The sequence below is a fragment of the Sinohyriopsis cumingii genome, chromosome 4, assembly GCF_028554795.1.
Source record: "Sinohyriopsis cumingii isolate HCF-2022 chromosome 4, ASM2855479v2, whole genome shotgun sequence".
Lineage (NCBI taxonomy): Eukaryota > Metazoa > Mollusca > Bivalvia > Unionida > Unionidae > Sinohyriopsis > Sinohyriopsis cumingii.
Window position 1 is genome coordinate 101,767,484 of NC_142964.1, and position 26,897 is coordinate 101,794,380.

Sequence of the window (26,897 nt, forward strand, 5' to 3'; positions counted from 1 at the left end):
AGCTTGGGAGAGGCAAACCTTCAATTTGGCAGCCCAAATGACCACAAGACCCAATTAAAAGAACACAGCCAGTGAAATTTTGTTGATAAGATTTCAGTATTTATATTCTTAACCAGTGCATAGGTCAAGTGACCCTAGGCTGTGTTGTTTATGTAATTAGGAGAACAGGTTATCGTTAACATGGGGAATCCAGCCATCATTCCTTAGAAGGATATTCGAGGTAGAGGTCACATGCTCAGCATTCCTTCCTCCTGTTACCTATTCTCCTGATGTTAGTGTATTTGAAGAAGAAATTTAAAAAAAGTAAATTGTGTTTCTCTGAGAATACTTGCTCAATCATATTACTTACAAACTCTCCCAACCAACCTGCCATGCGAGCATCCTTGTTAGTATATCACTCAGCGTAAAAACCAGCGACACCTGATGGTGGCAATGGGAGATAATGAGCACATGTTAATACCGTTTGTCAATACGAGATAGACAGGTAAAGATAATTTTCATCTTTTAGTAGAGCTGGATTTGTGAATTAGCAGACTTATACCTAATGTTAATGTGATTGGGTAAGTATTCTCGGAGAAACACAATTTACTTAAAAATTTGCTTTCCTTGGCTTCACTGCCATATGCAGGTGCTAATATAGTAACTGGGCTACGGCTATGTAATACAGTCAGTGAAATCTAGAAAGGTTGCAGCTGAACAAATGTCAATTGTGCAGCAAGATCATAGGGAATTAACCACTCTCTGTTAATTACCACTGGACAAGTATGAAACTTGTAAAGGGTTGTCACATGGGAAGATAAAGGCTGTGCTGCCTTTACAAGCTAAAAGGTATTAAGGTCAAACATTCAGTGGAAGATGTAGGACTGTTTGGTCACTGAACAAGTACATGTAGTAAATTTACAGCTTGCTCAAAGGATTGTCAACTTGAAAATGAGTGAGTGGTGTAGTGGCAGAAATGCTGAGAAATATCACTTGGGAATTAAAAATCTAACTTATGGAAAAGGAAAATACAACTTAAAACTGTCATTGCATCAAACACAGTGTTTATACATAAGTAAAATAGAAATTCAGGTTGTGAGGACTTGCATGAAAATGGAAGCAATATACTTGCTAGTAAATATCCATGGTAAACAACATTGATGGGCACTTGACTATGCGGTGGGTTCTATTCAGTTTACCCATAATATTTTAAAATTCAAGTAACTGTAGCAGCAAGTAACATGTAATGAATGCCATCATGAAATGGATAAACACAATGCATGCCATATATGCCTTGCTGAATGGGAATTGTGGCATAGAAACATACAAGTATTTTGAATTCACAGTGTTTTGTGTACTACAAACGTCCCAAGTTTCCAAAAGTGCCCATAGATTATTGATATTTTTTGCATGTTGCACTTTTAAGGTGACCTCTACTATGCATGAATCAAATTTTCAATAGAAATAGTCAACTTATGATCAAGTATAAATGGTATTTCATATTTGTATTGGCATTGGGTGTCATCTAGAGGGACTTCTTGGTCTATTATAGAGAGAGCTGTTTTATGAAATGGCCTCAACCTAAAACAGCCTTTTTTTAATTCTAGGTCACCCAGAGATCAGTGCAAAAGTGGTGTATGAAAAATTTTGTAGCCTGGCTAGGACACACTTTATAATGAGATGTACAACAATATCAGTTGAAGCAGAAAACTCCACGATCCAAGCACCAGATAATGAGCATTCACAGTATGAAGTTCCGTCCATGGAAATTGATGGTAATTATTTGTACATTAACCTTTTTCAAGACATCAATAATGAATTCATCTTTTCCTGTATTTACCCTCAATTGTGCAATAGGAACATCCAGATTTCTTTAAATATGGTAACCAGTAATAATACTTTAGGAGAACTACTACTGCCTCACAAATCCAGCCCTCCTAGATAACACTTTTAGCTAAAGAAGCTAAAAGTTATCTGGCCTCTTAGATGAGGGTTAGGCAGAGTGATCTCCTCTTGGCAGAGGGATTTTTGCCAAATCCCATGACATTCTTTTTACTACTTCTGCTTGTGCTAAGAAGCACACTGTGACAACGTGAGACCTCACAAAAGCCATAATCAACAGTTGGAAGATATACCATTACAGGTTGAAGGAGTCTTTTCACATTTAAGGAAAGTTTACTCCTTCTTTATATACAACTTTTCTCTTCCTATGCTGACAAAATTCTGCTTTTATAAATTTCTAACACCTTTTTGACTTCTCACATTTAAAACACTTGCACGGGTAGCCTCTGTGACTTCTCCATAAGGTCGGGTTTTAATTATTTTCTCTATGCATGTAAGTTCATTGTCTATTGTCTATAGAAAACTCTCTCTTTCTCTCTCTCTCTTTCTATATATATATATATATATATATATATATATATATATATATATATATATATATATATAGTGCAACCCTGCCATAACGCAAATTCGGATATAATGCGGTCATGGCATGACTCCAAAAATTGCGTATATTCATTTGCACATGGAAAAAATATGTTTTGTACAAAGTGTGTGAAATAGTGTATAAAAAAGTGTATAAAAAATGTATTATCATTTTAGGGAAGAGATCAGATATGAATTTGAATATGATGCAATGGTGGCATGGTTCCTGAAATTTTAAATACATTTTTGTACATGTATTTTTCGCGTACAGGGAATTATTTTTTTTAAGTATGAAAAATAGTGTATAAAATGTTTATTATCATTTTGGGGAAGAGTTCGCATATGAATTTTAATATAATACAGTCGTGGAGTAGCTTCTGAAATTTAACAATTTTACCAGATTCTTGAAGTTTTACGCCAAAATAAACATTATTGGAAATATTACTTATTGCTGATCCATGAGTAAAGCCAGTAAGTCATCTTTGTGATTGTCTTCTATTAATTCTGTAGACAATCGTTGCTCAAACAATAGCCATCATGTGTTTCATCTTTAACTGCATACACAGACAAGCAGCATACAATGTGGTGGTTGATAAAAGATTCTCACAATTTAATAAACATAAAAATTGAAAGCCACCAGCATGTTTGCTGAGCTTGGCAGTGTTATCAGACACAATCAATTAACCAGTAAATAATGTCCACTTTATTAGCTGGAAATTGAAAGGGCATGAAATTGTACATGCGTTCAGCTTTTAAAAAATTACAAAAGTGACTCGTGACCATTGAAGGCCTACAGCACCAAGTTCTTGGGTTTTACATGTGAATGCTGTTTGCCTATGAACTCGTTATTAATTTCCTATTTTTTAAAAAAATATTTTACTGTTATGGAAAAGCAAGTTCACAAATGCAAGCTTTGCACAATGATTAGATTAGTAGTTTTCACACATTCTTTTGATATTCACAAAATCTGATACTTTTAGCCAAAAGTGTTATCTGGGAGGGCTGGATTTGTGAGGTAATAGTAGTTCTCCTCAGGTATTATGATTGAGTAAGTATTCTTAATAAACATATTTTACTAGAAAAAAATTGTATCATTGTGATTACTTGGATTCTCTGAATGTGACTTGGAAGTTATTTTAGTCATTCTTCCAGTGCTCAAAAATTTGAATAGCACTATGCCCAAGGCCCTTCCGAGTCTAGTTTTTGCTCCTGCTGTATTCTTAGTCTTATTAATATTCAGCTGTGGTTCTATCCCTAAGTTAATCTTCATTTGTAGCTCCTTGACCCTATGGAGATTGTCTGCATAATTTTGATGAAGCTATAAAAATTATCTGTACAAAATAAAGCATGTGGCCATTGAATGTAGAATAGTACCATTTCTTTTCTCCATTTTTCATTAATTAACTGTTATTAGCACAAACCTGTTCTGCATCAGTAATAATGGGATTTCTATACCTTGCTCATGCTGATTGAACAAAGAAGAGGTAGATCTCATTTATCTATGTTTGACAGATGAAAACGTCAATATCCCAGCTCAGGCTCCACATATGATGGGTTATTCACTGTGTATATAGACAGCTAACTCACAGTCAGCAACATTACTGCACATTACGTCTCCTGTTGTTAGGGAAGATATCATGATGATAGTATTGCAGTGTAACTGCTCCCTATACAAACTGGTATAGAGGGCAGATAGCATTGCAGTGTAACTGCTTCCTATACAAACTGTGGTATAGAGGGCAGACAGCATTGCAGTGTAACTGCTCCCCATACAAACCGTGGTATAGAGGGCAGATAGCATTGCAGTGTAACTGCTTCCTATACAAACTGTGGTATAGAGGGCAGACAGCATTGCAGTGTAACTGCTCCCCATACAAACCGTGGTATAGAGGGCAGATAGCATTGCAGTGTAACTGCTTCCTATACAAACTGTGGTATAGAGGGCAGACAGCATTGCAGTGTAACTGCTCCCCATACAAACCGTGGTATAGAGGGCAGATAGCATTGCAGTGTAACTGCTTCCTATACAAACCGTGGTATAGAGGGCAGAGAGCATTGCAGTGTAACTGCTTCCCATACAAACCGTGGTATAGAGGGCAGATAGCATTGCAGTGTAACTGCTTCCTATACAAACCATGGTATAGAGGGCAGACAGCATTGCAGTGTAACTGCTCCGCATACAAACCGTGGTATAGAGGGCAGATAGCATTGCAGTGTAACTGCTTCCTATACAAACCATGGTATAGAGGGCAGACAGCATTGCAGTGTAACTGCTCCCCATACAAACCATGGTATAGAGGGCAGAGAGTATTGCAGTGTAACTGCTCCCTATATAAACTGTAGTATAGAGGGCAGATAGTAATGTTCTGCAACTTCTGCTGGTTTGGCAGAAGGACATTTCTGGAGCAGACCAGTTCAGTGGCCTAGTTGCTTTGAGTGACTGCCTCGGATGTGGGAGGTCAAGGGTTTGAAGTCTAGCAGAGTCATACTAAAGACTTATAAAAACGATACTAGTAGGTACATTAAAAGTCTAAATCACACACACATGCTCTTCCTGAGCAGTTGCATATAGGTACTAAAAAAAGTGTTTCTGATCACAAAAAAATAATAAATTGTGTGCTGTCCAAAACGTTTTAGTTTTAAAAATTGACAAATGAAAAATCCAAACCATTCTGTACATATGCAGTATTAAGTTGTCCCATAAGTTATGCATCAGAAGTAATCACTAAATTAATGTATGAAAACTGACATTACTTTCCCATTTTAATCTAGAGTATTTGAGCCTGCAGTAAAATAATTGTGTATTGAAAAATACAACTTCAGAATGTTTTAAAATGTTACTGTCATCTGCTGATGGAACGCTTAATAGATATAACTCAGATTGGTCATTAAATGCAATGAAATGAAAATAGATTGTTAGAATTAAAGGTGTGAATATTTTAGGACACTTCTACCGGGTGTCCATCAACTCAAACAATCAGTTACCCAGGTACCTGATGAAAGGGAAGTTGTATTAAATGTGAACCTAGCTGCATTGTTGTAGGTTCATACATGCCAACAGAGGTATAAGCATAATTATTACTATTATAAGTGACAAAAATGTGTAATCTGAGCATAAAAAGAGCAATCTGTATATGACATGCCATAACTACACATTACTATGAAAAATGTACATTTATTTTTGCTACTTTAAAGGATCTGCAGTTAAAATTATTGTCACAGATTGGCTAAATCCATGTGGATTTGTTGTTGGTATGAGAGTATTGATGTAAAACAAATTGATAAGTTATTTATGCATAACACTAACTAGTCTACAGGTTGAACTTTTGCTGAATAGTCGTGAAATCCACAAATGATGACAGCTGTATTACATCACTGATAAATTTTTCTTTCAGAATTTGTTAAGTGCTATTGATTTGTCCATTTCCTTAGGCAACATGTTTTTAAATTTAACAAAATCTATCTCCTCTAATATTTTTCAGTCATATAACATCCATTAGTCACATCAGTAAAGCCCATTTCACTTAATATATGGTGCCAATTATTTTCAGTTTAGGCTGGTCCGCTATGTAAATGTGAATCAAAATCTATAGAATCTTTGATGTGGTTTCACATTCGAGAAGTCTGCCTGTTTTCTTGAAACAGTTTCATGTACAGTTACTTATAAATAGAAAATAAGAAATTTAGACGGCAGTATAATGATAGATAATTTTACTCAGGCACCCAATGACAGCTTTAATTAGGATGAATCTTGGTTGCAGTTTTCCAGATACAGTGTGACCCCGCTATAACACGGTAGTTGGGAGCCATAGAACCCAACTGTGTTATAGACCAAACCATGTTATAAGCAACCAGCTCAGTTAGCTGAAGAAAATGATGCATGTACCCCAACAAATTTGCATGGGGGGTGGTAGGTAATAAATGCAGGCAGTAAAATACATATTTCTTCGGCACTTATCATCTTAAATTGATGCATATTAAATGAGAAATACACCAGTCGTGAAAACAGAGAAGGCATATATAATAGTTTACTTTATTTAGAGAACCACGAATTGTTACATATACATGAATACTGTGTATATATACATGTCTAATGGATAGCCTGAATAGAGTACCAACACTGTGTACTCGCCCGCAAATCTCATCATATACATTGAATCCACAACACAAGTGATTCCATCGAAAATATGCACACACACAGATTTAAAATATTCTATAATTTTGTCACATGTCCTGTTGGTTTGAATTCAGAGGAAAAACAGCACAATCAAATGTAATGAATGACGAAGCACATTTACTTTTCCATACGTCCCAAGTCGGTTAAAGTTGGTTTGCGTTTTAAGCCACTGTTGGTAGCATTCATAAGCATAAACTTTTCCCAGCAAAAAGGAAACTTTCATGGCACAGTTAATGTGTTCAGTAATGTTGGAAAATGCAAAAGTCCATCAGATTCCATTACTTTTATTTAAGTTTGATACTGACTACCTTTGAAGAAAAGTTCTTTGTTTTTATTGAAGATTGTAGTTGGCTTTCTTTGATGAAGGATGCATGCTTTATTGAAGTCACTGCTAAAGGACAGCTTTGGAGAACCAAACAAATTCCCATTTCTTATTGTGGCAGCAGCATCAAATAATTGTGTTGCATGATTGAGACTGATTTTTTTTCTCCATTTGCTGAGTAAGTTTTCATGAAATCAGTGCTTCAAAGGTAATCTGTTTCCTTTTAAATTTCAGCAAACTATTTCATCTGGGTACATTTTTAAAAGGGAATTGGCCATCGTTTGGTCTATTCTTGTTACTGTTCTTGCCTGCCTATGGAATAAACCAATAAGTAAGATGTGTGTTTTTTCTTTTCTTTTTTTTTTTTACATTTGTGGTAGCAGCGTGACGCTGCCTTCCACGCATGCATCATAAATTTAACAAAGGGTCAACTGATGATAGAGACACAGGTGTTCTGGTCTGATGACAGGGATTATTACACGAAATGTGAGTGTTTTGAAGGATTTAATTCTGAGTGAAAAGAAGAGGAATTTTACTTACCATCCACAGACAAATGTCAGTCTTTGTAAATATATTAATTACTAGCGAGCAGCTGAAAATTCAACGAAAGATTATGTGATAATGCTTAACCAGTTGATCTCCGTTACCAGAAATGTCAGCAACAAAAAAGCGGATATCTCACAATATACAGTACTCATGCTAGATGTCAAGATATACGGATTATGATATAACAATGCACTGTTGAGATGGTTTGTTAGTATGGACAAAAAATTTGTTTATGTAACAATAGATAAATTTCAGTGCATTTTATATCCAGTTTGCGGCTTCCTTTCATGGGGCCTCTGAATTTCTCCACTCCAAACCAAATGTTGTATATACAAGCTTAAACAGCCAACAATGTTGCCAATAAAAAAAAATCACCAGATGGTATATTTTGCTGCCAATAAGGAAAAAAATCCAAGTTTGCGACACTGGTGAAGCCCAGTGTGATCCCATAATAAACTTTTTACACATTATTTTTTGTACTTCTAAGAAGAAAACACTACTTTTTCATGTAAGAGAAAAATACATTTAACGTTTCAGGAGCCATGCCATGATGGCCTTGCATTATTCATACACGATCTCTTCCCCAAAATGGTAATACAATTTTAACAGTTTTTCGTACTTTTAAGAAAGATTTATTTTTTCGTGTTCAAGAAAAATACATGTATGTGAAATTTTGGGAGCAACACCATGACCGTGTTATCTCAGAATTTGTATTATAATGGAGTGTGCTATAGTGGGTCACGCTGTAGTTACAGCAGTAGTGTAAATATTACTAATAGAACTAATAAATCAATCCCCATTTGTGTTTTCCAATACTGAAACTTATTTATGACTAATAGCAAACTAAATTACACTCCGTTACTTTTAATTCATAACAGTATTTGATAAAATTAATGAAATTAGGATCTGTTTTGCGCTAGTTTTTTTCTTTTAAATGGTTTTCCTCTAAAACTAATTTCAGTGTACATGACTGGTTCATGTCAGGGTACATATTTTAGTATCGTCAACAATGATGTGTTAAACAATATATTTCAGTGTACATGACTGTTTCATGTCAGGGTACAGATTTTAGTGTCATCAACAATGATGTGTTAAACAGTATGTTTCAATGTACATGACTGGTTCATGTCAGGGTACAGATTTTAGTATCATCAACAATGATGTGTTAAATAAAATGTTTCAGTGTACATGACTGGTTCATGTCAGGGTACAGATTTTAGTTTCATCAACAATGATATGTTAAACAAAATATTTCAGTGTACATGACTGGTTCATGTCAGGGTACAGATTTTACTATCATCAACAATGATGTGCTAAACAAAATGTTTAAGATGAAGACTTTGACTCGAAAGATTTTCACTTTCAGTAAAAGGTGACATATTCTTGTAATGTTTTTACGATTTTGATTTTTTTTCTCCACAGATATTATAATTTTAAACAAATGGTATGTGTTATGTTCAAGTCAGTAATCTGATGAATAGTTAAATGTTCTTCCAACTTTTGATGATTCAAATCATATAGCTAACTTTTTGAGGCAATATTTGACAAGCATACCATTCCTACACTTTCTGAAAGTGATATTAATCTGTCTCTTTGTCATTGCACAGCTACATTTCTGCATGTGAACATACAATGCTTACCATATGTACTTGCATATAAGTCATGTCAAACTGCAAACAACAAAGATCCTGATCTGCCATAGCATCATTCATGCACCTGCAGATCAGGGTCTGTGTATTTTGTTGTACTGATTACTTTTAACAAACTTCACAGACCCAGATTTGCTGGTATTTTTTGTGATGGCAGATCTAGGTCTGTGCATTTTGCTGTTGAACCTGACTTATAAGTAAGTATATATGGTAAATAAAATTATTTTAAAACGATGTCTGAAAATTACAAGGCATTTTAAAATTAATTTGGCAAAATAGAATTTGGTATCTATAAGCAAAAGTAACTGATGAGATACAGAAAATAGTTTAGAGAGGTAGGTATGAGTTCTTGTAATAGCAATATCATGGTTGGCAGGGTGAAGATTTAGTAAAATTACCATATGTACTTGCTTATAAGTCAAGTCCATCTGAAGATAACATAGATCCTGATCTACCTTTGCATAATTTGCTGGCAGATCAGGATCTGTGTTTTGTTCTAATGATTACTCCTAACAAAGTGCATAGAGCTAGGTCTGCTAGAACTTTATGCAACTTCATATCTGGATCTGTGCAGTTTGTGTTTAGACTTTACTTACAGCAGAGTATATACAGTGTTTTCCAGTCATCACATAAATCTGATGCAAGGTAGGTATGAATTCTTGCATCATCATCATCATGATGGTTGGCAGGGTAAAGATTTTGTTTTCTTTGTTACCCAGATTGTATTTTCATGGATTAGTCTTTATTTACTGCCTCAATATAATGCATTCATGGGGTTGCAGGAAATATACTGTGTTTTTCCTGAGGCACATTAATATAAATTTGTGATGGTGTTTAAAAGCACAAAGTAGAGCACCATTATACTTGTTTATACGTTGAGTCCAACTGCAAACTGCATAGACCCAGATCTGGCATTGCATAAAGTTTCTTAGCAATCATTTGAACAAATAAAATAAATCCTGACCTGTTGGCACATTATGCTAGATCAGATCAAGGTGGATATTCTTTGCACTTGTAGTTGACTCATAAATGAGTATGTATGGTATTTAATGCAGTGTTTGCTAGTTATCCTGAACCAGAAATCAAAATAAGTACTAATGATTAAACAAAGTTTGACCACTTTAATAGGGTCCATTATGGTACTCACATTATTAGAGAGCCAGCGGTATAATTAGAGTACCAGTTTAATGGGATCCAGTATTAATACCCACATTATTAGAGAGACAGCAGTTTAATTATTGTACCAATTTAATGGGATCCAGTATTAGTATCCACATTATTAGAGTGACAGCAGTTTAATTAGAGTACCAATTTAATGGGATCCAGTATTAGTATCCACATTATTAGAGGAACAGTGGTATAATTAGAGTACCAATTTAATGGAATCTAGTAGTAGTACCCACATTATTAGAGGAACAGTGGTATAATTAGAGTACCAATTTAATGGAATCTAGTAGTAGTACCCATATTATTAGAGGAGCAGACTATAATTAGAGTACCAATTTAATAGAATCTAGTAGTAGTACCCACATTATTAGAGGAGCAGTGGTACAATTAGAGTACCAATTTAATGGAATCTAGTAGTAGTACCCATATTATTAGAGGAGCAGACTATAATTAGAGTACCAATTTAATGGAATCTAGTAGTAGTACCCACATTATTAGAGGAGCAATGGTATAATTAGAGTACCAATTTAATGGAATCTAGTATTAGTACCCACATTATCTGAGAACATTCATCAGCATGCTTCAAGTACAAATTTATGGTACTCACATTATTAAAGAGGCAATGATCAGCTAAGAATACCAATTTAATGGGATCCATTATGTTACCTACATTATTAGAGAGGCAATGATCAGCTAAGAATACCAATTTAATGGGATCCATTATGTTACCTACATTATTAGAGATGCAGCTGCATGCTTACAATAACATTTTAATGGGATCCATTATGGTTCCTATGTTATTAGAGGGGAAGCAGTATTTTTAGTAAGTCACCACTGTATTGCTTTGAAGATATTGTTTTTGTGTTTATGAGGATTCCTCTATATACAGGTGATGGCAGAGTAAAGAGAAAGCGATCATTGGACGAGTCTGATCAGTCAGTCAAACGGCAGAAAACTGGAGACACATCATCTGTAAGATTCTTCTTTAGATGCATTTGAAGGAATGAAAAATCTTTTTAAAGCATACATAGTCTGTTATTCATTAGATCTTGTAACTCAAGATTCAAATAGTCTTTTAGATAAAACAGTTTACAAATATGGCAGATTTGTTATTTATTATCAGGTGAGACATTGCTCCCTCATTATAATGCTGTCCATGCGAGCCATAGAATAGACTTATATTAGACTGCCTTGTGATATAGTTTATGTTATAGTGCTACCTCATAATGCTGTCCATGGGAGCCATAGAATAGGCTTATATTGAGACTGCCTTATGATATAGTTTGTTATAGCACTCCCTCATTATAATGCTGTCCATGTTAGTCATAGAGTATACTGCCTTTTAGCAAGACTGCTTATAATGAAGTATATGTTACAGTACTGATAATGCTGTCCATGGGAGCAATAGAATAGACTTGAGACTGCCTTGTAATATAGTTTATGTTATGGCACTCCCTCATTATAATGCTGTCCATGTTAGTCATAGAGTTAACAACCTTATAGTGAGACTGCTTATACTGAAGTATATGATACAGTACTGATAATGCTGTCCATGGGAGCCACAGAGTAGACTGCCTTATTGTGAGACTACTGTATTATGAAATACACTGACCATATTCACTATGACATAATAAAATGAGATCCAAGACCATATCTGCCTTGAAACAGGAATGGTGTTATAATGAAAGGTCTTATAATGAATGAGTGCTGAAAAAAAATAATTGAAAAAACCTGATTTTGTTGATACTGATCAATATAGTATTAAATAGAATCTCCTTTTCTTTTTATGTAGATTACAGAAATTTCTTAAATTAATATGGTAATATGATAGGAACACAGAAGCTCTACTTATCTTTTTATGTAGATTTATTATTGCAGAAATTTCTTAAATTAATATGGTAACATGATAAAAACACAAAAGCACATGCATTTTTTGCAACGATAGGAGAAAGGATTTTTTTATCAATGATAACATTTTGGAAAATCCTCAGGCCTAAACTTAAATATTGTTGGTGTGACCTTTAGCAACCTAACATATTAGGACTGTGTAAGTAAGGATTTTATGTTTTTCCTGACTTCTGACTGAAGTGGTGTTGCCCCCATCTGTTGAAAATTTCAGAGAACAGATGACTCCAGCAGCTTCCTGAAATCCCAGATTGTTGTCTCTTATGTAAATAGTGTTTTGGGTCATTTTAAGTTTTCTCAGGACATAGACCAGATTGGCTTGCTTGGGGACCATAAAGTCCTTGAAGCAAAGCAACTATTCAAGTGTTAAATAAGTGGTTACCATATGTATTCACCTATAAGTCAAGTCAGCTGCATGGTTACAGATCTGCTTTGTTCCATAATGTGCCAGTAGATATGGGTTTAAGCAGTTAAGAGCAGTCAGTAGAACAAACAACATAGACTCTGATGTGCCAGCACATTATGATGGCAGATCAGGGTCTGTGTTGTTTGTGGTTAGACTTAATTTAAAAGTCAGTATATACTGTATAAAAGGTTTACTATGTTTATTTTTTTCCCCGGCATGTATAATACCCCTAATGGCAGTAATCATCATCAAAAGAAGAATGTATGTAGATTTTTTTAAAATGTTGTACATGTGTTGATTTAATGAGCATCTCCATTTTAGAAAGAAGATAGGATCTATTGGAGAGTGAACTTTGACAGATTTCATCAACATTTCCGGGACCAGGCAATTGTAGCAGCAATAGCTAGTAAAGTTGACAAGGTAGTCTTAGCTGATACTGGGTGTAGAACTTTTGTTTGTTTGTGAAAAATTCTATTTTGTTGATTTATCTGTCACAGAAGTTGATACATTATAGTTAAAATTTTATATTTGTTTACAATAACTCGTTTTTCTTTTGCTTTTGCCTGTCAATGTCAAGACATACTCGATTACAAGTTTAGTCCAACTACAAATTGCACAGGCTCAGATGTGCTGTCAAATAATGCACCAGCAGATCTGGGTCTATGCAGTTTGTTAGGAGCAATCAGTAGAATGTAGACCCTAATCTGCCAGCACATTATGCAATGGCAGATCAGGTTCTGTGTTGTTGGCAGTTGAACTTATAAGCAAATATATAAAGTACTTATAACTTTGTGGGCACAAATGCCACCAATGTTAAGATTATATGTTAAAGGTTTTCAAACTTGTAAATGTTCTACATCATTTGCTGTATTCATCTGAGACTCATAAATCGTCTACATTTGCTGCACTCATCTGAGACTTGTAGGACACACGGTACTAATTATACGGAAGAACTGTGAACCAGTCTAGAAATGGGTGAAGAAATGATAGAGCATTTACAGGTTTGGTGGTCCATAATTGGTTAATAATGAAAATTAAAATTTTAGTAAAAATATCTTTTGAGAGCTTGTCCTATATGTAATGTAAAAAAAATATTGACAAATTTCTACTGATACAATTTTAGCATTTTTACAGGCTTGACTCAGGAGTACTCAATACTGAAAGTAGCACCTGATTCATTTGGTGCAGAATCAATAACACGTGTTTCATGCACATGTATGTAAACAAATTGCCGCGGGTCATATGGTGTTCTCCACACATAAGCTTGCACCAAGGTTAGATGTGCACGAAAAATTATAGGTGTCATTATCAGCACCCATAAATTTTAAGTTATTGAATTTTGAATATGACAGTGTTTCCACATGTTTACCATTGGAGTGGAATTAGTACCGTGAGTCCTATATGCAACCTATACCATAATAGGAGCTTGTTGTTTCCATGGTTACCATGTGCATCCAGGGTATCAATTTGGTGGTTTTTACATATGACAATGATAATGGAGTCTTTTTATCATGGTTTGCATGTGATTTTGGAGAAAAATTCTATACAAAAGACAGATGGGGATGGTTTTATACACTGGAGAGTGGAAGTAGATAGCTCAGGCCATAGGGAAAAGAGCACAGTATGGCCTGATGGCAGAATTTCATATGATGGTACCCATAGATTGGCCTGTATGGTTAAATACCATTTAACACATGCAATAATTCCCCAAAATGGGGTGGGGTGGGGTAGATTTTATATGTAAGCCACTTATGTCACAATCACTTATGTATCAGTACTGATCATTTAACTTTAGAGACACACTCAGCAGATCAAAGCAGAGAACATTGTAAAAATAAGGACTGTGCACAAAACTGCACATGCTGCATTGCCTCAACCTGTAAATTGAATTATTATATGTCGAGTCACATTGAATATCAATTATACCGGTCTTATTTCTTATCCTAGAATTAAACTCCTTGACACCTACTCTATGTTCAGCATGTTTCTCATATTGGTACATTACATTTTTGGGCAAACAGTATTGGAACTTTTCTGCATTCCTTTTGTTGAGGGAGCAGGGTGGGACATTTTCACTTAAAATAATAGTTTTCAACCCTTCATTCCCAATATAAGTCTGCAAAAGTCCTATCTGTATTGCATTCTTTACACAGGCAGTTTTTCTTCCCCAACCTCCCTTCATACAGTTGAAACATTCTTGATGTATAACTGCATGGTGAACATACTGCTCTCTCCCACCAAACCAGATCTCTTTTTTCTTCATGTACCAAGTCCCATGATAGAAAACCTTTATACTCAGGGTGTTGCAACTTGTGGTCTCAGAACACATTATTCCAAATCTCAGCATTTGATTACTGCGTGCACTAAGTGATATGGGTTTTGTTCACCATATATGTTGTTGTGAATAAATGAAAACAAGCTTCATGTCAGAAATATGGTTTCATATTTGAAACAAAAGCTATTTATTAAACCTACATTGCTCTGTTCTTACCATCAAGTAATAGTAAGGAATCATTTAGCTGTAAATTAGAGCTTGCTATATGGTTTGCCAAATCAAGTGTGTTACCTCCCCTTTGACTGTAATTGAGTGATTGCAATGTTTGCTTTGTTTCTCTTTTGTTCAATAATGTATGCATTTTTTCAGCTTTATATTAAAAAGTAAGTAATTTAACACTGCTTATAGTGGAAAGTAGCCACAGTAATGATTTTGAGACTTTTTCTTAACTTTTTATGAGCTTTGGGTAAATGTAGGTATATATTTATGTATTAGACAACTTCAATATGCAATTCAATTCTATTACTTAAATTTAACAAGTAGTGTATTCAGTGACAATTTTTATCAGTGTCTGCATATTGCATAGAGACATGAACTTGTCTTGGCATAGCAAAGTTTTTCACACATTTCTTCACCTCCAGCATACTTAATAGCTTGAGTCATAACAGTTTGTGCATACACTTTCTGTCTCCAACATCAATGTCAGCATTATAGGAACTTTGGATAGCTTTTTCAAATTTGTCTCTTGCTGTCCTTATGTAACATACCTCATGTTGATGTGTTATTTGGGTTGATACACATTCCCCTCCACCCTCGTTGTGGGGAACATTACCAGGCTTGAAGAAATTACTCTGTCTATTCTTTGCTTATTCACCCTTCCCCATAGTTTTATACTAAAAAGTAGCACTATGTTATTTAATTATTCAGTATAATAAAGCTTATGGAACTCTTCGTTGGCTTTTATACCTTTTTATTAACATTTGGGGGTCATGAATCACATGTGATGATAGTTTAAATAAGTTTGGAATGTCAGCATCTCTTGATGCTTCATGGGTGTGTGTATTTGTTTTAGTCACAAAAGGGCAATGGCCTCTTATCATTTTGACCTGTCATGTGGCACACTTATTTGTTTTGTTTGATTGATGTGAATAGGGATGCACTGTATCTTATTTCTGTGAGAGTCAGCAAGAAAAGAAATGCAATTTTAAAATTTAAAACATTTAAAACTTGTCTTATAGCCAGTGAGAGATGAAAATACAATGCGTCATGTAATTTGATACCCTGTGATGTCATACTTGCTGATGTCAGCATGCTTGTGTTTCTTTTGTGTAGCATGCATGCCATAGAAAGATAACATGAAGATACAAAGGCAGAAAACAATTATTTTAATAACAAGAATAAGCCATTAATAAGTACAATACAACACAGCAACATGAGATGCGGATGCAATTTAACTATAGATATTGGTATCACATAAAATGCTATTGCACTATTATCCATGCACAAGCATGGCCAATTCTTTCTTACAATTATGCTCTAATATCAAGGAGTAAAATACGACTTTTTAAAAAAAAAATAAATCTGGTTATAGGACACACGGTACTAATTATATGGAAGAACTGTGAACCAGTCTAGAAATGGGTGAAGAAATGATAGAGCATTTACAGGTTTGGTGGTCCATAATTGGTTAATAATGAAAATTAAAATTTTAGGAAAAATATCTTTTGAGAGCTTGTCCTATATGTAATGTAAAAAAAATATTGACAAATTTCTACTGATACAATTTTAGCATTTTTACAGGCTTGACTCAGGAGTACTCAATACTGAAAGTAGCACCTGATTCATTTGGTGCAGAATCAATAACACGTGTTTCATGCACATGTATGTAAACAAATTGCCGCGGGTCATATGGTGTTCTCCACACATAAGCTTGCACCAAGGTTAGATGTGCACGAAAAATTATAGGTGTCATTATCAGCACCCATAAATTTTAAGTTATTGAATTTTGAATATGACAGTGTTTCCATATGTTTACCATTGGAGTGGAATTAGTACCGTGAGTCCTATATGCAACCTATACCATAATAGGAGCTTGTTGTTTCCATGGTTACCATGTGCATCCAGGGTATCAGTTTGGTGGTTTTTACATATGACAATGATAATGGAGTCTTTTTATCATGGTTTGAATGTGATTTTGGAGAAAAATTCTATACAAAAGACAGATGGGGATGGTTTTATACACTGGAGAGTGGAAGTAGATAGCTCAGGCCATAGGGAAAAGAGCACAGTATGGCCTGATGGCAGAATTTCATATGATGGTACCCATAGATTGGCCTGTATGGTTAAATACCATTTAACACATGCAATAATTCCCCAAAATGGGGTGGGGTGGGGTAGATTTTATATGTAAGCCACTTATGTCACAATCACTTATGTATCAGTACTGATCATTTAACTTTAGAGACACACTCAGCAGATCAAAGCAGAGAACATTGTAAAAATAAGGACTGTGCACAAAACTGCACATGCTGCATTGCCTCAACCTGTAAATTGAATTATTATATGTCGAGTCACATTGAATATCAATTATACCGGTCTTATTTCTTATCCTAGAATTAAACTCCTTGACACCTATTCTATGTTCAGCATGTTTCTCATATTGGTACATTACATTTTTGGGCAAACAGTATTGGAACTTTTCTGCATTCCTTTTGTTGAGGGAGCAGGGTGGGACATTTTCACTTAAAATAATAGTTTTCAACCCTTCATTCCCAATATAAGTCTGCAAAAGTCCTATCTGTATTGCATTCTTTACACAGGCAGTTTTTCTTCCCCAACCTCCCTTCATACAGTTGAAACATTCTTGATGTATAACTGCATGGTGAACATACTGCTCTCTCCCACCAAACCAGATCTCTTTTTTCTTCATGTACCAAGTCCCATGATAGAAAACCTTTATACTCAGGGTGTTGCAACTTGTGGTCTCAGAACACATTATTCCAAATCTCAGCATTTGATTACTGCGTGCACTAAGTGATATGGGTTTTGTTCACCATATATGTTGTTGTGAATAAATGAAAACAAGCTTCATGTCAGAAATATGGTTTCATATTTGAAACAAAAGCTATTTATTAAACCTACATTGCTCTGTTCTTACCATCAAGTAATAGTAAGGAATCATTTAGCTGTAAATTAGAGCTTGCTATTTGGTTTGCCAAATCAAGGTGTGTTACCTCCCCTTTGACTGTAATTGAGTGATTGCAATGTTTGCTTTGTTTCTCTTTTGTTCAATAATGTATGCATTTTTTCAGCTTTATATTAAAAAGTAAGTAATTTAACACTGCTTATAGTGGAAAGTAGCCACAGTAATGATTTTGAGACTTTTTCTTAACTTTTTATGAGCTTTGGGTAAATGTAGGTATATATTTATGTATTAGACAACTTCAATATGCAATTCAATTCTATTACTTAAATTTAACAAGTAGTGTATTCAGTGACAATTTTTATCAGTGTCTGCATATTGCATAGAGACATGAACTTGTCTTGGCATAGCAAAGTTTTTCACACATTTCTCCACCTCCAGCATACTTAATAGCTTGAGTCATAACAGTTTGTGCATACACTTTCTGTCTCCAACATCAATGTCAGCATTATAGGAACTTTGGATAGCTTTTTCAAATTTGTCTCTTGCTGTCCTTATGTAACATACCTCATGTTGATGTGTTATTTGGGTTGATACACATTCCCCTCCACCCCCGTTGTGGGGAACATTACCAGGCTTGAAGAAATTACTCTGTCTATTCTTTGCTTATTCACCCTTCCCATAGTTTTATACTAAAAAGTAGCACTATGTTATTTAATTATTCAGTATAATAAAGCTTATGGAACTCTTCGTTGGCTTTTATACCTTTTTATTAACATTTGGGGGTCATGAATCACATGTGATGATAGTTTAAATAAGTTTGGAATGTCAGCATCTCTTGATGCTTCATGGGTGTGTGTATTTGTTTTAGTCACAAAAGGGCAATGGCCTCTTATCATTTTGACCTGTCATGTGGCACACTTATTTGTTTTGTTTGATTGATGTGAATAGGGATGCACTGTATCTTATTTCTGTGAGAGTCAGCAAGAAAAGAAATGCAATTTTAAAATTTAAAACATTTAAAACTTGTCTTATAGCCAGTGAGAGATGAAAATACAATGCGTCATGTAATTTGATACCCTGTGATGTCATACTTGCTGATGTCAGCATGCTTGTGTTTCTTTTGTGTAGCATGCATGCCATAGAAAGATAACATGAAGATACAAAGGCAGAAAACAATTATTTTAATAACAAGAATAAGCCATTAATAAGTACAATACAACACAGCAACATGTGATGCGGATGCAATTTAACTATAGATATTGGTATCACATAAAATGCTATTGCACTATTATCCATGCACAAGCATGGCCAATTCTTTCTTACAATTATGCTCTAATATCAAGGAGTAAAATACGACTTTTTCAAAAAAAAATAAATCTGGTTATAGGACACACGGTACTAATTATATGGAAGAACTGTGAACCAGTCTAGAAATGGGTGAAGAAATGATAGAGCATTTACAGGTTTGGTGGTCCATAATTGGTTAATAATGAAAATTAAAATTTTAGGAAAAATATCTTTTGAGAGCTTGTCCTATATGTAATGTAAAAAAAATATTGACAAATTTCTACTGATACAATTTTAGCATTTTTACAGGCTTGACTCAGGAGTACTCAATACTGAAAGTAGCACCTGATTCATTTGGTGCAGAATCAATAACACGTGTTTCATGCACATGTATGTAAACAAATTGCCGCGGGTCATATGGTGTTCTCCACACATAAGCTTGCACCAAGGTTAGATGTGCACGAAAAATTATAGGTGTCATTATCAGCACCCATAAATTTTAAGTTATTGAATTTTGAATATGACAGTGTTTCCATATGTTTACCATTGGAGTGGAATTAGTACCGTGAGTCCTATATGCAACCTATACCATAATAGGAGCTTGTTGTTTCCATGGTTACCATGTGCATCCAGGGTATCAGTTTGGTGGTTTTTACATATGACAATGATAATGGAGTCTTTTTATCATGGTTTGAATGTGATTTTGGAGAAAAATTCTATACAAAAGACAGATGGGGATGGTTTTATACACTGGAGAGTGGAAGTAGATAGCTCAGGCCATAGGGAAAAGAGCACAGTATGGCCTGATGGCAGAATTTCATATGATGGTACCCATAGATTGGCCTGTATGGTTAAATACCATTTAACACATGCAATAATTCCCCAAAATGGGGTGGGGTGGGGTAGATTTTATATGTAAGCCACTTATGTCACAATCACTTATGTATCAGTACTGATCATTTAACTTTAGAGACACACTCAGCAGATCAAAGCAGAGAACATTGTAAAAATAAGGACTGTGCACAAAACTGCACATGCTGCATTGCCTCAACCTGTAAATTGAATTATTATATGTCGAGTCACATTGAATATCAATTATACCGGTCTTATTTCTTATCCTAGAATTAAACTCCTTGACACCTATTCTATGTTCAGCATGTTTCTCATATTGGTACATTACATTTTTGGGCAAACAGTATTGGAACTTTTCTGCATTCCTTTTGTTGAGGGAGCAGGGTGGGACATTTTCACTTAAAATAATAGTTTTCAACCCTTCATTCCCAATATAAGTCTGCAAAAGTCCTATCTGTATTGCATTCTTTACACAGGCAGTTTTTCTTCCCCAACCTCCCTTCATACAGTTGAAACATTCTTGATGTATAACTGCATGGTGAACATACTGCTCTCTCCCACCAAACCAGATCTCTTTTTTCTTCATGTACCAAGTCCCATGATAGAAAACCTTTATACTCAGGGTGTTGCAACTTGTGGTCTCAGAACACATTATTCCAAATCTCAGCATTTGATTACTGCGTGCACTAAGTGATATGGGTTTTGTTCACCATATATGTTGTTGTGAATAAATGAAAACAAGCTTCATGTCAGAAATATGGTTTCATATTTGAAACAAAAGCTATTTATTAAACCTACATTGCTCTGTTCTTACCATCAAGTAATAGTAAGGAATCATTTAGCTGTAAATTAGAGCTTGCTATTTGGTTTGCCAAATCAAGGTGTGTTACCTCCCCTTTGACTGTAATTGAGTGATTGCAATGTTTGCTTTGTTTCTCTTTTGTTCAATAATGTATGCATTTTTTCAGCTTTATATTAAAAAGTAAGTAATTTAACACTGCTTATAGTGGAAAGTAGCCACAGTAATGATTTTGAGACTTTTTCTTAACTTTTTATGAGCTTTGGGTAAATGTAGGTATATATTTATGTATTAGACAACTTCAATATGCAATTCAATTCTATTACTTAAATTTAACAAGTAGTGTATTCAGTGACAATTTTTATCAGTGTCTGCATATTGCATAGAGACATGAACTTGTCTTGGCATAGCAAAGTTTTTCACACATTTCTCCACCTCCAGCATACTTAATAGCTTGAGTCATAACAGTTTGTGCATACACTTTCTGTCTCCAACATCAATGTCAGCATTATAGGAACTTTGGATAGCTTTTTCAAATTTGTCTCTTGCTGTCCTTATGTAACATACCTCATGTTGATGTGTTATTTGGGTTGATACACATTCCCCTCCACCCCCGTTGTGGGGAACATTACCAGGCTTGAAGAAATTACTCTGTCTATTCTTTGCTTATTCACCCTTCCCCATAGTTTTATACTAAAAAGTAGCACTATGTTATTTAATTATTCAGTATAATAAAGCTTATGGAACTCTTCGTTGGCTTTTATACCTTTTTATTAACATTTGGGGGTCATGAATCACATGTGATGATAGTTTAAATAAGTTTGGAATGTCAGCATCTCTTGATGCTTCATGGGTGTGTGTATTTGTTTTAGTCACAAAAGGGCAATGGCCTCTTATCATTTTGACCTGTCATGTGGCACACTTATTTGTTTTGTTTGATTGATGTGAATAGGGATGCACTGTATCTTATTTCTGTGAGAGTCAGCAAGAAAAGAAATGCAATTTTAAAATTTAAAACATTTAAAACTTGTCTTATAGCCAGTGAGAGATGAAAATACAATGCGTCATGTAATTTGATACCCTGTGATGTCATACTTGCTGATGTCAGCATGCTTGTGTTTCTTTTGTGTAGCATGCATGCCATAGAAAGATAACATGAAGATACAAAGGCAGAAAACAATTATTTTAATAACAAGAATAAGCCATTAATAAGTACAATACAACACAGCAACATGTGATGCGGATGCAATTTAACTATAGATATTGGTATCACATAAAATGCTATTGCACTATTATCCATGCACAAGCATGGCCAATTCTTTCTTACAATTATGCTCTAATATCAAGGAGTAAAATACGACTTTTTCAAAAAAAAATAAATCTGGTTATAGGACACACGGTACTAATTATATGGAAGAACTGTGAACCAGTCTAGAAATGGGTGAAGAAATGATAGAGCATTTACAGGTTTGGTGGTCCATAATTGGTTAATAATGAAAATTAAAATTTTAGGAAAAATATCTTTTGAGAGCTTGTCCTATATGTAATGTAAAAAAAATATTGACAAATTTCTACTGATACAATTTTAGCATTTTTACAGGCTTGACTCAGGAGTACTCAATACTGAAAGTAGCACCTGATTCATTTGGTGCAGAATCAATAACACGTGTTTCATGCACATGTATGTAAACAAATTGCCGCGGGTCATATGGTGTTCTCCACACATAAGCTTGCACCAAGGTTAGATGTGCACGAAAAATTATAGGTGTCATTATCAGCACCCATAAATTTTAAGTTATTGAATTTTGAATATGACAGTGTTTCCATATGTTTACCATTGGAGTGGAATTAGTACCGTGAGTCCTATATGCAACCTATACCATAATAGGAGCTTGTTGTTTCCATGGTTACCATGTGCATCCAGGGTATCAGTTTGGTGGTTTTTACATATGACAATGATAATGGAGTCTTTTTATCATGGTTTGAATGTGATTTTGGAGAAAAATTCTATACAAAAGACAGATGGGGATGGTTTTATACACTGGAGAGTGGAAGTAGATAGCTCAGGCCATAGGGAAAAGAGCACAGTATGGCCTGATGGCAGAATTTCATATGATGGTACCCATAGATTGGCCTGTATGGTTAAATACCATTTAACACATGCAATAATTCCCCAAAATGGGGTGGGGTGGGGTAGATTTTATATGTAAGCCACTTATGTCACAATCACTTATGTATCAGTACTGATCATTTAACTTTAGAGACACACTCAGCAGATCAAAGCAGAGAACATTGTAAAAATAAGGACTGTGCACAAAACTGCACATGCTGCATTGCCTCAACCTGTAAATTGAATTATTATATGTCGAGTCACATTGAATATCAATTATACCGGTCTTATTTCTTATCCTAGAATTAAACTCCTTGACACCTATTCTATGTTCAGCATGTTTCTCATATTGGTACATTACATTTTTGGGCAAACAGTATTGGAACTTTTCTGCATTCCTTTTGTTGAGGGAGCAGGGTGGGACATTTTCACTTAAAATAATAGTTTTCAACCCTTCATTCCCAATATAAGTCTGCAAAAGTCCTATCTGTATTGCATTCTTTACACAGGCAGTTTTTCTTCCCCAACCTCCCTTCATACAGTTGAAACATTCTTGATGTATAACTGCATGGTGAACATACTGCTCTCTCCCACCAAACCAGATCTCTTTTTTCTTCATGTACCAAGTCCCATGATAGAAAACCTTTATACTCAGGGTGTTGCAACTTGTGGTCTCAGAACACATTATTCCAAATCTCAGCATTTGATTACTGCGTGCACTAAGTGATATGGGTTTTGTTCACCATATATGTTGTTGTGAATAAATGAAAACAAGCTTCATGTCAGAAATATGGTTTCATATTTGAAACAAAAGCTATTTATTAAACCTACATTGCTCTGTTCTTACCATCAAGTAATAGTAAGGAATCATTTAGCTGTAAATTAGAGCTTGCTATTTGGTTTGCCAAATCAAGGTGTGTTACCTCCCCTTTGACTGTAATTGAGTGATTGCAATGTTTGCTTTGTTTCTCTTTTGTTCAATAATGTATGCATTTTTTCAGCTTTATATTAAAAAGTAAGTAATTTAACACTGCTTATAGTGGAAAGTAGCCACAGTAATGATTTTGAGACTTTTTCTTAACTTTTTATGAGCTTTGGGTAAATGTAGGTATATATTTATGTATTAGACAACTTCAATATGCAATTCAATTCTATTACTTAAATTTAACAAGTAGTGTATTCAGTGACAATTTTTATCAGTGTCTGCATATTGCATAGAGACATGAACTTGTCTTGGCATAGCAAAGTTTTTCACACATTTCTCCACCTCCAGCATACTTAATAGCTTGAGTCATAACAGTTTGTGCATACACTTTCTGTCTCCAACATCAATGTCAGCATTATAGGAACTTTGGATAGCTTTTTCAAATTTGTCTCTTGCTGTCCTTATGTAACATACCTCATGTTGATGTGTTATTTGGGTTGATACACATTCCCCTCCACCCCCGTTGTGGGGAACATTACCAGGCTTGAAGAAATTACTCTGTCTATTCTTTGCTTATTCACCCTTCCCCATAGTTTTATACTAAAAAGTAGCACTATGTTATTTAATTATTCAGTATAATAAAGCTTATGGAACTCTTCGTTGGCTTTTATACCTTTTTATTAACATTTGGGGGTCATGAATCACATGTGATGATAGTTTAAATAAGTTTGGAATGTCAGCATCTCTTGATGCTTCATGGGTGTGTGTATTTGTTTTAGTCACAAAAGGGCAATGGCCTCTTATCATTTTGACCTGTCATGTGGCACACTTATTTGTTTTGTTTGATTGATGTGAATAGGGATGCACTGTATCTTATTTCTGTGAGAGTCAGCAAGAAAAGAAATGCAATTTTAAAATTTAAAACATTTAAAACTTGTCTTATAGCCAGTGAGAGATGAAAATACAATGCGTCATGTAATTTGATACCCTGTGATGTCATACTTGCTGATGTCAGCATGCTTGTGTTTCTTTTGTGTAGCATGCATGCCATAGAAAGATAACATGAAGATACAAAGGCAGAAAACAATTATTTTAATAACAAGAATAAGCCATTAATAAGTACAATACAACACAGCAACATGTGATGCGGATGCAATTTAACTATAGATATTGGTATCACATAAAATGCTATTGCACTATTATCCATGCACAAGCATGGCCAATTCTTTCTTACAATTATGCTCTAATATCAAGGAGTAAAATACGACTTTTTCAAAAAAAAATAAATCTGGTTATAGGACACACGGTACTAATTATATGGAAGAACTGTGAACCAGTCTAGAAATGGGTGAAGAAATGATAGAGCATTTACAGGTTTGGTGGTCCATAATTGGTTAATAATGAAAATTAAAATTTTAGGAAAAATATCTTTTGAGAGCTTGTCCTATATGTAATGTAAAAAAAATATTGACAAATTTCTACTGATACAATTTTAGCATTTTTACAGGCTTGACTCAGGAGTACTCAATACTGAAAGTAGCACCTGATTCATTTGGTGCAGAATCAATAACACGTGTTTCATGCACATGTATGTAAACAAATTGCCGCGGGTCATATGGTGTTCTCCACACATAAGCTTGCACCAAGGTTAGATGTGCACGAAAAATTATAGGTGTCATTATCAGCACCCATAAATTTTAAGTTATTGAATTTTGAATATGACAGTGTTTCCATATGTTTACCATTGGAGTGGAATTAGTACCGTGAGTCCTATATGCAACCTATACCATAATAGGAGCTTGTTGTTTCCATGGTTACCATGTGCATCCAGGGTATCAGTTTGGTGGTTTTTACATATGACAATGATAATGGAGTCTTTTTATCATGGTTTGAATGTGATTTTGGAGAAAAATTCTATACAAAAGACAGATGGGGATGGTTTTATACACTGGAGAGTGGAAGTAGATAGCTCAGGCCATAGGGAAAAGAGCACAGTATGGCCTGATGGCAGAATTTCATATGATGGTACCCATAGATTGGCCTGTATGGTTAAATACCATTTAACACATGCAATAATTCCCCAAAATGGGGTGGGGTGGGGTAGATTTTATATGTAAGCCACTTATGTCACAATCACTTATGTATCAGTACTGATCATTTAACTTTAGAGACACACTCAGCAGATCAAAGCAGAGAACATTGTAAAAATAAGGACTGTGCACAAAACTGCACATGCTGCATTGCCTCAACCTGTAAATTGAATTATTATATGTCGAGTCACATTGAATATCAATTATACCGGTCTTATTTCTTATCCTAGAATTAAACTCCTTGACACCTATTCTATGTTCAGCATGTTTCTCATATTGGTACATTACATTTTTGGGCAAACAGTATTGGAACTTTTCTGCATTCCTTTTGTTGAGGGAGCAGGGTGGGACATTTTCACTTAAAATAATAGTTTTCAACCCTTCATTCCCAATATAAGTCTGCAAAAGTCCTATCTGTATTGCATTCTTTACACAGGCAGTTTTTCTTCCCCAACCTCCCTTCATACAGTTGAAACATTCTTGATGTATAACTGCATGGTGAACATACTGCTCTCTCCCACCAAACCAGATCTCTTTTTTCTTCATGTACCAAGTCCCATGATAGAAAACCTTTATACTCAGGGTGTTGCAACTTGTGGTCTCAGAACACATTATTCCAAATCTCAGCATTTGATTACTGCGTGCACTAAGTGATATGGGTTTTGTTCACCATATATGTTGTTGTGAATAAATGAAAACAAGCTTCATGTCAGAAATATGGTTTCATATTTGAAACAAAAGCTATTTATTAAACCTACATTGCTCTGTTCTTACCATCAAGTAATAGTAAGGAATCATTTAGCTGTAAATTAGAGCTTGCTATTTGGTTTGCCAAA

General features: G+C 34.8%; 1 protein-coding gene across 1 annotated transcript in view; it reads left to right on the forward strand.

Moving 5' to 3' along the window:
* The window catches only part of LOC149801789 (DNA-directed RNA polymerase III subunit RPC3-like), a 78,962-nt gene that overhangs the window by 11,287 nt on the left and 40,778 nt on the right, over positions 1 to 26,897 (forward strand). The window contains exons 3-5 of the mRNA XM_089956137.1: positions 1,587 to 1,754; positions 11,157 to 11,239; positions 12,900 to 12,998. Of these exons, the coding sequence (XP_089812263.1) occupies positions 1,587 to 1,754; positions 11,157 to 11,239; positions 12,900 to 12,998 (350 nt within the window). The remainder of the gene's footprint in view (positions 1 to 1,586; positions 1,755 to 11,156; positions 11,240 to 12,899; positions 12,999 to 26,897) is intronic.